At 37.2% G+C, this 12,462-nt stretch overlaps 1 protein-coding gene across 8 annotated transcripts in view; it reads right to left on the bottom strand.

Annotated features, from left to right (window-relative positions):
• Positions 1-260: 260 nt before the first annotated feature.
• The window catches only part of CDIN1 (CDAN1 interacting nuclease 1), a 132,946-nt gene continuing 120,744 nt past the window's right edge, over positions 261-12,462 (bottom strand). For 7 of the 8 annotated variants that reach the window (XM_074824511.1, XM_074824518.1, XM_074824515.1 and 4 more), the window contains 2 exons: positions 3,102-3,252; positions 2,066-2,249 (listed from right to left, as the gene is read on the bottom strand). In XM_074824511.1, the coding sequence (XP_074680612.1) occupies positions 3,117-3,252 (136 nt within the window). In that variant the 3' untranslated portion in view covers positions 2,066-2,249; positions 3,102-3,116. Of the gene's footprint in view, positions 2,250-3,101; positions 3,253-12,462 lie in introns of all 8 variants that reach the window. The other variant, XM_074824510.1, reaches the window with a different exon arrangement.

The raw sequence follows: 12,462 nt of genomic DNA on the forward strand, positions 1-12,462 counted from the left end.
GAATACAGGAATGATAAAAAATGCTTTCCTTTTATGCTAGAGTGTGACCCACCATTGTACTGTTCCTCCTATACAAGGAAGTTTTACTTCCCTGTTCAACACAATTACATCAATTCCTAAAGCTCAGAACAGGCCTTATTACAGTGCTTGTAAGAGCAGATGCTTGGCAAGTCTATATATGCCAGTGAGAACATCATTCAGTTTTATGCATACTTCTGTTTTCTGGCTTGGCATAATTCATTAGCGCACTCTACAGAATACTCCATAAAACTGGATTTGGCTTTAATGATAAGGTTCTAATGACTACAGCATTGTTTAAAAAAAACAAAAACAACAACCCACAAACAAACAGTAGTCTCTCCTCTTTAACAGCAAAGTTGATGTTTACATCTGATAAACAGCAAATACACAAATGAGGCTTTTTTACTAGATACAAGTAGGAATAACAAAGTAGTCTCAATTTTTTTAATGTTCTGCTTTCAGTGTTTAAAATAGTGACACAGTGTAATTTTTGTGGTGGCAAAGCTTGTTCAATAGCGTGTAATGAAATTAGTACAGTATGTACACTTTTCTGGCTTATTTCATGCTCATTCTAATACAAAGATTCCTAAAGATGGCAGTATATAAAGATGAGGTCACAGCTTTGATTAAAGACAGCTGTACTGCTTTCCAACCTGTTATGTCACAGCATTAGGTAAAGAAATAAACAAATACAAGCCTAACCTGATTTATCTGTATGTCCCCACATAAATTTGTTTAATGTAAAAACAAATAAAGCAAAGCTTTGATGGAGGTTGAGCAGAATTTTCAACATCTGTGCAGATAAATGTAATTTATTCAAAAAGAAAAAGCAGCATTAGTGCATCATGTAAAAGCTGATTTAAATGATTTCATACAACAGAAAGCATATGCACTAGCTAAAACAAATTCAGTTTGCCCTTAAAACCAATTTCACTCAGACAACCATTACTTCTGAATTTTCTACTATGATAATGTTCAGTTATTTCTTCTTTTTTATTCTCTTCTTGATTTTATACATTCCACTAACCTAAACCACAGTTAAAAGTCCCAGGGGCAGCAACACCCTAAATGCAGCTTCTGTGTAGCATCAGGCAGGTACACTTCACAGACTGCTTCTGTTTATCTTTACGGGCAGATCCTTAAAGCTGGTCAGGTAAAATAAGCTAAGTACAATACCTTAAATAGTTGAACATAAATGCATTACAGGTGTTTGAATATTTTTTTTAAAAGAAATCTTCCCATGATAACACATCCAAACCCAGGAAAATAATCTCTATGCAACAATAACTCACTGTAGTGAAGTTATACTAGCTTATCTCTGCAGTAAGGAACAGAGTACTAGGAAGACTAAAGATATTTTTTCCTGAAAATTAAAGATTAGTTAAAATGATAAACTGCTGTCTGAAACTTATCAAAAAGTGTTAAAGTGAGAACTAAAAATTCAAAATAAAAATACTGCATATGCATCTGAAAACTATAGCTGAAAAAAACCTGAATAGGATTAATACCCTTTTAACTCAAGGCAAAACTGTAAAAAGTCTGCATGTGATTTTTGAAATCATACAGGCACACAAAGTATCACCTCAACTAAAAAAAAGATGATGAATATGCACTGTAACATTTTAAAGACCCTTTCCTTATGGAAGAGGTTATCAACTTGTGCTTTAGGGAGACTGTTATCACACCTTTAATTCTACAACAGAATCCATACCTCTGCTTCTCTGAAAATCTGAACATGGTGAGCATACATGCAAAACCCTCATTGACTTTTTAAAATATTTGGTCCTTTTAGGAATGCCAGTTAGCAAAGAAAAGAGTATTAAAGAGTGTCAAGCCCAGTAAGCTGCTAGCATTAAGAAACCTATAACAGAGCACAAACCTGAGGTCCCCTCCTCTGAGTGGCGAGGCGGATGGAAATAGAATGAGATTGAACTCCTCAAAACTTCAAGGAGGGCTAACGCCCACCTCAATGTACCTCTGATCTTGGTGGTTCCAACAAGAGAAAAATAATGCTCTTACAAGAATACATAAGTACGCACGAAACTTTTGTCCATTTATGTGCTTTATTTGTCTTGTGGAACTGATCCATTATGAAGCATTGTTTTATCTTTTTTTTACTCCCCTTCTTGAACACCAGGATGGTAATCTTCAGAAGTAACCCTCATAGAGAACTCCTGCACATTGCTCCTTCAGACTTCAGTACGCCAGCAAATTGTATGTTGCTGTACCTACAGGGGTCAAGACAGATGCCTTCCTTAAAGTCAGTTAAGACAAAAATTCCTAGGTATAGATTCCCTGGGGGGTGGGGAGGAAAAGACAAAACACAGTTATTTTTGAGTCATTAAACTACTTATTAAAAATCCCACAAAACTATCCCCAGTCTTCACAGGCTCATATACATAAATTAAATCCTTGCTCTTCATTTTCATCCCCCCTAAAAATCCCCTAACTCAGATATTATTTTTTAGTTGTTAACTTGGGATTCTGTTGTTGATTTTAGCAGTCAGATAGTGACGAAACACATATACCAGTTATTCTCTCAAAATCTGGCTATTTACTGTAACAGCCAGAACTTACAGGATCCCGTCTTACCACTTGGGCTTTATGAGCTATGCATTATATTGTTTTAAGTTCCAGAATAAGTCTTTACCAATTTTCCAGATCAGTGTAGGTGTTTCGGTCAGATCACTAGTACTGAATAAACTTGCGAGTGAAGCCATAAAAAGCCACTTATTTTTAAAGGTAACTCTGCAACAGGGATAAGAACTGAAAGTTGCACCTTAGAGTCTCTGCGCTTTTGTCTTTGTTTAGAATGCTAGAAGAAGCCATCCAGAAGGAAGAAGGATTATGAGTATCTAGAAACTAGCTGTTTGACAGCGACAGAAATGCCGATAATGAGTGGGTTGTGTCTGTCTTTTTTGGCTGATCACAACAGAGGTCTGAAGCAAAACAGAAACTCTTGATATGTTTGTGTAAAGAGGCAGTAGCATAAGGGCAGGCAGCAGGAGTTCAGCTGAAGTTCAGGGCAGATGCTGCCATTAGTTTACGCTGCAGGAAAGTAAAATTGCTTCCGGATTTACCTCTTCTTCCCAACATCACCGTTGAGCCATGCTGTGTCGCAGAGTCACAATGTCAGTAGGAAAGCAGTCTTTTAGCAGGATACCACGTTCACGATGGCAGTCCAGCTCTTCAATAAATCCATACCAGTAGATGACTAATCCAGGGCCAAATCTAGCAAGCAAAAAGGAAAATGAACTTATGCGATTGTGTTAGGTGAACTTTAATTTCCCACCTCTGTGATTCCAACGCAAGTAAATCTGTTAATTTCACTGCAAAATTGGAGAGGTTATTTGACCTTCATTTAATTTTCAAATTTTAATCAAAGTTGAATTGATATATGTCATTAATACCCGATTCCAGGAATAAAAATGCTATTCAGAGACCCAAACAGTCCACATCAGAGTTTTGTTTTTCCCTTTGAATACTCCACACATATCAGTAAAAGAAGACCTATCTCTTAAATATTAAATAACATTTAGTAACTTTGATACATACAGAACTCTCTCTTGCCATGCACTCTGCTTTTTCAAATTTGGGTGTGCAGGCATTAAAATACAAGGGTTTACGCAAGTCCCAGTTCATGAGAATTATAATACCATGAAGATAACAATGAATCCTTAAGATATAATCTCTACAATGAGCTATTATTCAAGTAATTATTAACATAAAGCACAATTCAGAAATAAATGGAAAGCTACTGCTGCAATGTCTCTGAAACGTGCCTCAGGAATTCCTCAGATATTGCTAACTCTGACTGATCCCCACACGGCAATCTCAGGAAGTAGCCCCATGGACTATTTTACCCATCAGGAAGTTCAGACCTTCAGGCTGGGTTCATAAAGAAGTAATCACTATCAATCACTGTGTACTGCGATATGTTTTGCACATCAGTTTCACGTTTTTCCTACTGAGAGCACTTAATTAAAGGGCAGCACTACTTTTGGTGTAGTGTTGCAGGAATTTTACAGTGAAATCATAAATTATGAATGTTGGGTTAGTAAAAGGATGTCTAAAAACAGAACTGCTTTCTGTAGTCTAACATTACAGCAGTCTGTACAACATTAGGCCAAAAAGCTTTTTCTTTCCTTGATTTATTATATGCTGTAGTGAACTTGCCAAAAACAACAGTGCAGGATGAGCTGTTAGATACCGTCTGTACAAGAAAAAGTTCAATAGAATGTCATGTAATGGTTTATATGCAGAGCCATGCTCAGGACTCAACCAATATGGTAGCCAGTTTTTGTTAATGTTTAATTATAATAAAAATATGTTGGGGGGGTGCACAGCAACCTAAATGTCCACTTAGCAGACAATACAAGCACTCAAAACTGTGGGTAGTGCCAGACTGGCTTCATTAGGGTGGTTTCTTTCCAACAATGGAGGGAAAACTCTATTTGATGTGCTCATGTAATGGAACAGGCATCAAAGGAAGAAGAAACCCCTGTGGCTTCCTCCTGCAGTTTCAATTAGATACGGTAGTCTTTTGCCCGAAACTGCTGCATAGCGTTGTAACATTTTGGTTTATGGCTACTGCTCTTCAGCATAGAAGTGGCCGCAGTTTAGTGGCAAAGTAAATTACCCCTCAGCATAGCTGAGGCCACACTGGCAAATGTGCTTTTTGCAACTGAAAGTGGAAAGGTTAAAACTCTGACAAATCCAGCTATGCTAGCTAACATATTCAAACATGTTTATCATTGAATAAAGCACAGACTAAAAAGTGGCTCATATGGAAGGACAATGCTGCCTACACCTAACTCCTAAGTTTTCTCTGGCTGGACAACAAATTCAGCCTCTATGGTCTCAAAGGACTTCTCTCTATTCTCCTTTGCTTAAGTTCATGTGGGGCCAAGATGTGCACGACCTCACTGTACCACGGAGGCCAACTAGCCTAGCGGTAGCGAGGAAGAAATGCCATGTGAAGCCAAGGAGTGACGCTCACTGCCTCCAGTGAAAGGCGGTAATTTGCTGATGCAGGATGGGCCTACTTTTGTTATTTCATAGACTACATACCTGCTCCCACATCAACCAAACATAGAAAAGGGATAATTGGGTGGAGATGTACTTATGTACCAACCAAAGTTATCTTAAAAACAAAAATCCCCAGAAGATAGGGAGTGGACCTTACATTTCTAATGGGCTATTCTATGCAAAGCAGAAGCTATGAAATGTACACAAGTACTTATTATGAGTGCATGTGCCAGGTAAGATCTTGACGCTAATGAGAAGCTGCTCAGCCCAAGTTTTGAAGGGCTCATTTTGGTCTGTGTGGCAGTCTGAATTCCCTATCTACCATAAAACACATGGGACACTGTGCTTAAGAAATTTGTTAATTTATTTTTCGAAATTGTAATTTTTTAATAAAATCAATATTTTGAGATTCCTCAAAAGGCTAATTTATGTCTTTCCAGCAAATCATCATGGCTCAAGCACAATTTTTCAGGAATATTTTGTGCTTAAAAAATTATGTTCAGAAATGCCAAATTTGATGATAAAATTTATATACAAGAACATCTGTGTATTGTTAATTGCAGGAGCAAGTACATCTTTAGTATGAAAACATCCATCAATCCTGCTTTTGATTGTGTTATTATAGCAAAACTATTTGCCCTGTGCTGCCTAGGTAGCACTTTTTTTCACTGTGTTGTGGCATTCCGTCTATTATAGCTCTACATCACACAGCCCATATGTATGATCACATAAAAAACATACCATACTTTTGTTTAAAAACACTTAAGTGCAGTACTTAAGACCAAAATTAACTTGTTGGCACATTAAGCATTTGCCACTGACTATCAGGAACTCCTGCTGCTAAGTGCTAATTTCTCTCTCATTAACGCCCAGAGTTGGCAAATCACAAACAATGCCACTGGTTAATTACTGCTGCCTTAATTTGAAAAGACACTTAACCTTTTTGTGTAAGGGGATGAGGTAGGGAAGTATAACCTAGAAGTTAAGAACAATCCTTTTTAATTTGATGCCTTCCAAAGTGCAGATATGACACCATGAAGAATGAAACTCAATGCTGTGAATTACAAAGTAAAGCTACAAATTTATATCTGCATCAATCATAACATTTAACAAGTTAGTGACTAACCCTGGTTTACACAGGAGAATAAACAAAAATAACAGAATGCTTACTTAGTATTGCTACGGGAAGGAGACTCATTTAGTAGCTCTGAGGCAGAGAAAAAAACTTTGACTGTAGCAAATGGTTCTAAACCTGTATAGATAGGGTATGCAATATAGGCCAGGTTATCCCATTTCATATGCAAGACACACTGGAAAAAGTTTAAGCTTAAAATGAAAACCAAGCTGAGAATGTAACAAACTATGGATGCCTAGGGGTTTTGTTCTTGCTCAGAAAAATTTTATAAATCCCTGAAAACGTGCTTAACTTGTACTTTTCTTCCCATCTTTAGTTCTTACCCTGAAAAGTGTAGGTGTGAAGGAACATGGCCAAAAGTTATACAAAACTGTAGTTTTACCTATTCCAGTGAAACTATTACTTTTAGAACTTTACTTTTCTATGGAGTTTCTTTTTAAAGCTGAAAAGAAATTCAGGTAACTAAGGTTTGGTTAATTCCATGCAGTAAAAATAGAATAAACAGGAAATATAGGGGCAAGCTTCCTTCAGATTATAATAAACATAGCAAGTGAAAATTGTCCATATAGGTTGCATCAGTTAAAAATTAACCAATAAATATGTAGTTATCATTATATAAATCCTGGTTTAGTCATTTTCTAGTTTTGACACTAGAAGTTATGACTACAAGGCAGACAAAGCTGCACTTTAGTGCAGGGTCAGAGTGCCAGAAAGGAGGCAGACAGGCTTATGGCCCCATGGCATGGCAAGAAGAGAGCAGGATTACAAAAGCCTATTTAGGCTTGATATAGAAGACTAAAATTAATCTAAGTACTAAGGGCAGCAGATGGTGTCTTTCAAAGAATCAACTGAAGGATTTCAGTGGTGTTCCTCAGGGCTTGGTGTTGGGACCATTTCTGTTTAACATCTTTATTGATGATCTTGATAAGTACATAGAGTGTATCATCAGTAAGTTCACAGATGGCACCAAGTTAAGCGGGAGTGTCAATCTGCGTAAGGATTGGGAGGCTCTACAGAGAGACTTGGATAGATCGGATTGGCAGGCCAACGTTAACGGGATGAGCTTCAACAAGGCCAAGTGCCAGGTCCTGCACTTGGGCCACAACAACCCCATGCATCGCTACAGGCTTGGGGAGGTGTGGCTGGAGAGCTGGGTGGAAGAGAAGGATCTGGGGGTTCTAATTGACAAGCAGCTGAACATGAGCCAGCAGTGTGCCCGGGTGGCCAAGAAAGCCAACGGCATCCTGGCTTGTATTAGAAATAGTGTGACCAGCAGAAGTAGGGAGGTGATAGTCCCCCTGTACTCTGCATTGGTGAGGCCACACCTTGAGTATTGTGTCCAGTTTCAAGCACCTCAATACAAGAGAGATATCGAGGTGCTGGAGCGAGTGCAGAGGAGGGCAACGAAGCTGGTGAAGGGCCTGGAGAACAAATCTTATGAGGAGTGATTGAGGGAGCTGGGACTGTTCAGTTTGAGGAGGAGAAGGCTGAGGGGAGACCTCATCACTCTCTACAACTACCTGAAAGGACATTGTAGAGAGGTTGGTGCTGGTCTCTTCTCACAGGTGATTAGTGACAGAACAAGAGGGAATGGCTTTAAATTGCCATAGCGGAGGTTCAGACTGGACATTAGGAAAAAAATTTTCACAGAAAGAGTGGTCAGACAGTGGAATGGGCTGCCCAGGGAGGTGGTGGAGTCACCAGCCCTGGATGTGTTTAAGGGTCATTTGGATGTGATGTTGGGAGATATGGTGTAGGGGAGAACTTTGTAGAGTAGGGCTGATGGTTGGACTTGAAGATCCCAGGGGTCTTTCCAACCTGAATGATTCTGTGATTCTGTGATTTGAGATAGATACTGATCTGAGATAGTAAAATATAGTTTGAGTATAGTTAAATATAGTTACAGGCTCAACAGTGCTTTAGATAAACTTATGTCTGATCATACTCTAAATAAGTCAGCTTTGCACTAATTTAAAAGTGTTCAGAGGATCTTTTGTACTGGTTTAATGACACCAATTTTGAAAGAGACACATGGTTAAAGGAGTATAGATTTGTATATCGATAATCCTGGGACACTGGGCTTTGTTCTTGAAAACAAGTTTCACAGAGATATGCTGAAAAGCCAGGAAGGTAAAATTCAGATAACCCAAATGGCTCCTTTTCTTAAAAAAAAAAAAAAATCACATCTTCGTATAAGCCAAGGGATCACCTAAGAAAAAAATGGAAAGAAAAAACTAAGTAAAATGTGAATCTGGGTTTAATGCCCTCCAGTTGAACCAGTTCTGTGCTAGAAAAGAAAAATACTTTTATTTATTTATCAAAGTGGCCTAGTAGGCTCACACATATTCTACTTTACTTCAAGAAAAACTACTTTCTAGTAATGTCTTTTCTTCTGGAATGTCTGTGTGGGGTCCATACTAGCTTCTAAGGCTTTGCCTAGACATGTGGCTGTTGCGAGTAGATTTTTTCACCATCAAAAAGCCTTGCATGTGGTTTTATGAAAAATGCATTTTCAACACACTGCTCAATACTGAGCAGAAATGTAAAACATCTTGCAAGTGTTTTTAAGTAAATGTTCACTATATTTATTCTTAGTCTATTTGTTATAGATGGGTTGTATGCATCTCAGCATAATGTAAATAATTTTAATTCCAAGAGACTCTCATAATGAAATGTTGGCATATAAATTGTTATTTATAATATGCATGTATTTAAGCAAATATTTTATCAAATAGATTCAGATGAGTATTCATGTTACATGAAAGCAAAACAGTCTACCTGGTTAATGATTTTAATTATGAAGGTCACATCTGAATGTGTCTTTGAAGGACTGCATTCTGGTCCCTCGCTTTTTAATGTCAGATCATCAACAGTGCCAGCCAAAAAGCTGGCTTTGTTTCCTTGTTTTTCTTTTTAAATATCAAGCAAATTAGAGCATTACCACTTGCACATCACACTTATTTCCTGGGAAAAAGGAATTACGAAAATTCACAAATAAATTATTACTTTCTAAGTCAATTTCACATGGTTCTTGAGAATCACAGTTGTGAGTAAACTGGTTTTACTTGTAGTACTAATAAACCCTGAAGATAAAATAATTAATCCCCCCTGTAATATCTAATAAGTTTACTGTTTAAGGACTCACAACTTCATTTTAGTGTACTTGTAGAAGTCTCACTTGTGTCAGTGGAGGAATTTAGATATTGGCAGAGCTAGGCTAGTAGGCAACAACTGCAGACCACATTTTCAAGTAAAGTCAATTGGCATCAGCCAGCCAACTTCCTTACGTCTAGACCAGTTTACTACTGCTGATGACACAGTGTTATATATCTTGGCAAACATTTAATAGCTACTTCTCAGAAACTGACTTTGATTAGCAAGAAACTTTCCATTGAAACAGCTACCATAAGCCTAGTTCAGAATAGATTATAACAAGGTATTTCTGCCACTGTTAATTTATATAGAGTTTTAAAGTCAAATAAAGGTACTTGTGCAAGAAAGTGCATTTTAAAAACTCTAATTGCCATTTAAAGGTAACAGTGGGGTTCTACTACCCCCGCCACTTTTTAAATCCTCCACACGCTTTTGTAATCTAGTGAAACACACACACTGATTTAAATAAAAGATGCCTTCAAGGCATTACACAGCACCTTTTTCTTTGACTTCAACAAATCTCATTGAAAGAAAGAAAAAAAAAATCCAGTACTTAGTAAAATCAAGCAACTTCAAGTAATCAAGCAATTTTTGGCTTTAAAAATCTGATCCTTAACCTGTAACTCAGAAGGCTACAATATTTTTGGGCACAGCTCCCTTAAGCTACTTAATATTGTCTTCCTGCAGTAGCAACTGCACAAAGATAGGCTTGCTTGCAAATATGGCTCAAGAAAAAGTTTAACAAGTTCTGATCACATACTTTTAAAGATAACAGGAAACTTGTCTATGGCACTATATTAAGCCTCACATGCAGAAGTTAGCAGCACATTACGTCTCAAGGATCCAGGCATCGAGTTTATGCTGCTTAAGGTACAATTAAGCAAGTAAAACCTAATCTGCTTTAAGCTTTGATGTTACCACAGTAGTTGAGAGAAGTCTTATTTTCACTGAAGAGAAGGAAAAAAATTAAAGTCTATTAATATTCTATTAGACTCCCATTTCCAAGGAGGTTTTGACTCAAAAGTGGGAATTTCTTTTGGGCCATTTACACAAATGCCAGATATTGATGTTATATGCAGTTGATGTAGAAGTTGGAGTTGTAAGGTGAAAAAAAGGTGGATGGAAACTAATATCAAGCCTCTGTCTCTATAGTCACACCTCTCTTGGATATGATTAAATCTTAATGAGCTTTTAAAATTTTTTTTATACTAGCTGTCTTTTTATCTCTGCAATGAGACTGTTAAGGCATCAATCAAATGGCAGCATTTCATCAGGCTTATGATTTAATTGCTTTTGGCATTTGGAGAAACAAAAACAAATCAAGTGATTTATGTGGTTATAAGAGACCGTTTAAAATATTTTAGAATTTTGCAAAGCGCACTTTTAAAATGTCTATTGATAGAATGCACCAAAACTGTGCAATTCACTGTCATTAAAATATGATAAATACAATATAACTTTTAGCTGCATAATACATTTTTAATAAACAAACTGTCGAAACACATTATTCACTTATTCATTCAGATCTGAGTACTGTTCTCCAGGCAAATAAAGGATTTTTATAATCCTCAATGACAAGTTAGGGTTTTTTTAAAATATAGTTCTCATGTAAATTAACTTTTAAAAGCTATGATTAAATAACATTAAGGTTACACTGATTTACAAGGATCAAGGCTTCCTAAGTGAAGACTGATGCAGTGAGTGAGAAAGAAAACACATACTGGCTCAAGGCAGCTTGTCATTAAGACAAAAGAGACTTGAGTGAACTTTGCATTTCTCCCGTTTTGTTGGTTCATGTCCTAACTTCTATTGAAACATATTACTTTGTTGTTTATTAATAGTATTCCAGATGTTCATCTCTCAAAGTGGCTGTGTGTACTTAAGGTAAACCATTTTTTTTTCAGTCAGCATCTTCAAAATCAGGTAGATACTTTGCACATCAGACTGTAAGGTTTTGTGTTGTAAAGAGAGACTATAAGGTGCCCCTTCTGCCTGCACTGCAGGATTGGGCTGATGTACTGAAAATTAACATGGTTCTCACATCAACATTTTAGAAAAGAAATTGTTAATCCTTAGACTGCTGGACTGTTTCATGGAAATTATGGTCAAAGTAGTCTCTGGCTTTAGTGAAGATCACTTGGGTATGCACTTTGGAAAAGAATGCATTTTAGCTGCCTGGGAAGTTAGTTCCAGTATCTATCTAAAAGAGAAAATCAACAGTGTTCCAGGTACCTTACTTGACAATTTGGAGATAGGTCCCAGTTTCCCTGAAATATATGGATTTTACATCACTTAACCATCTCAATACAGGGCAAAATGATTTAAGGCACCCCACATGATAGGCATAACTAAGCAAAAGAAGTTCAACCAAAAAATCTCAATCTGAAAGGCACAGTATAAGAAAGCTTTCTACATCTTCTTTTTCAGAAGGTTCATAAATTCCTTTCTGATGGAGAGTCTAATATTCTGTATTAGCTGTTGCATCTACATATTTGGCTTTTATAATTCAGAGTCAGCACATTGTTTTACTGTACCTCTACAAGTGCATTAATGTGTTCCTGTTCAAAGCAGCAATACCCTTCCATCCTGCAACATGCAGTTTGATGACTAGTCTACTAAAGCTATGCTACTTCTATTTAAGTTGTGCTACTTGTATTTTCCAGTTAAGACACTACAAGAACGTTGCTATCCTTCAAAAATGCAGGGAGAAAAGGCGGTTGTTTACATTACATAATTATTCCATAATTGTCACTGGAAGCAATGCTTTCTGATTAAAACCAGGCAAAGGACGGTGCTTCCTGAGGTACTTGCTTGTTTACTCAGTTTCCCTGAGAAAACTTTATGCCATTAGTTCACTCTCCAGAGACTGTCGATGCAAGGCCGCTATTGTTTAATTCTGCACATTTGAAGCTATGGATCAGCATTGAGAGGAGTTACTGAGGTTATTTCAAACATTTTGTTAAACTCACAGCAGTCCTCCAGAAGGAATGCTTGGCTGCAAACCACCTCTTATCCCGGGTGACAGAAAACATGAGAAAAGCTTTTGAATACAGTTAGATTGAGGTCCAGGCAGCTGTAAAAGTGCTGGTCAACTCATGTTGCTATTAGGTGATTAATAGTTATTT

This window comes from Strix aluco, chromosome 4 (genome assembly GCF_031877795.1).
Source record: "Strix aluco isolate bStrAlu1 chromosome 4, bStrAlu1.hap1, whole genome shotgun sequence".
NCBI lineage: Eukaryota > Metazoa > Chordata > Aves > Strigiformes > Strigidae > Strix > Strix aluco.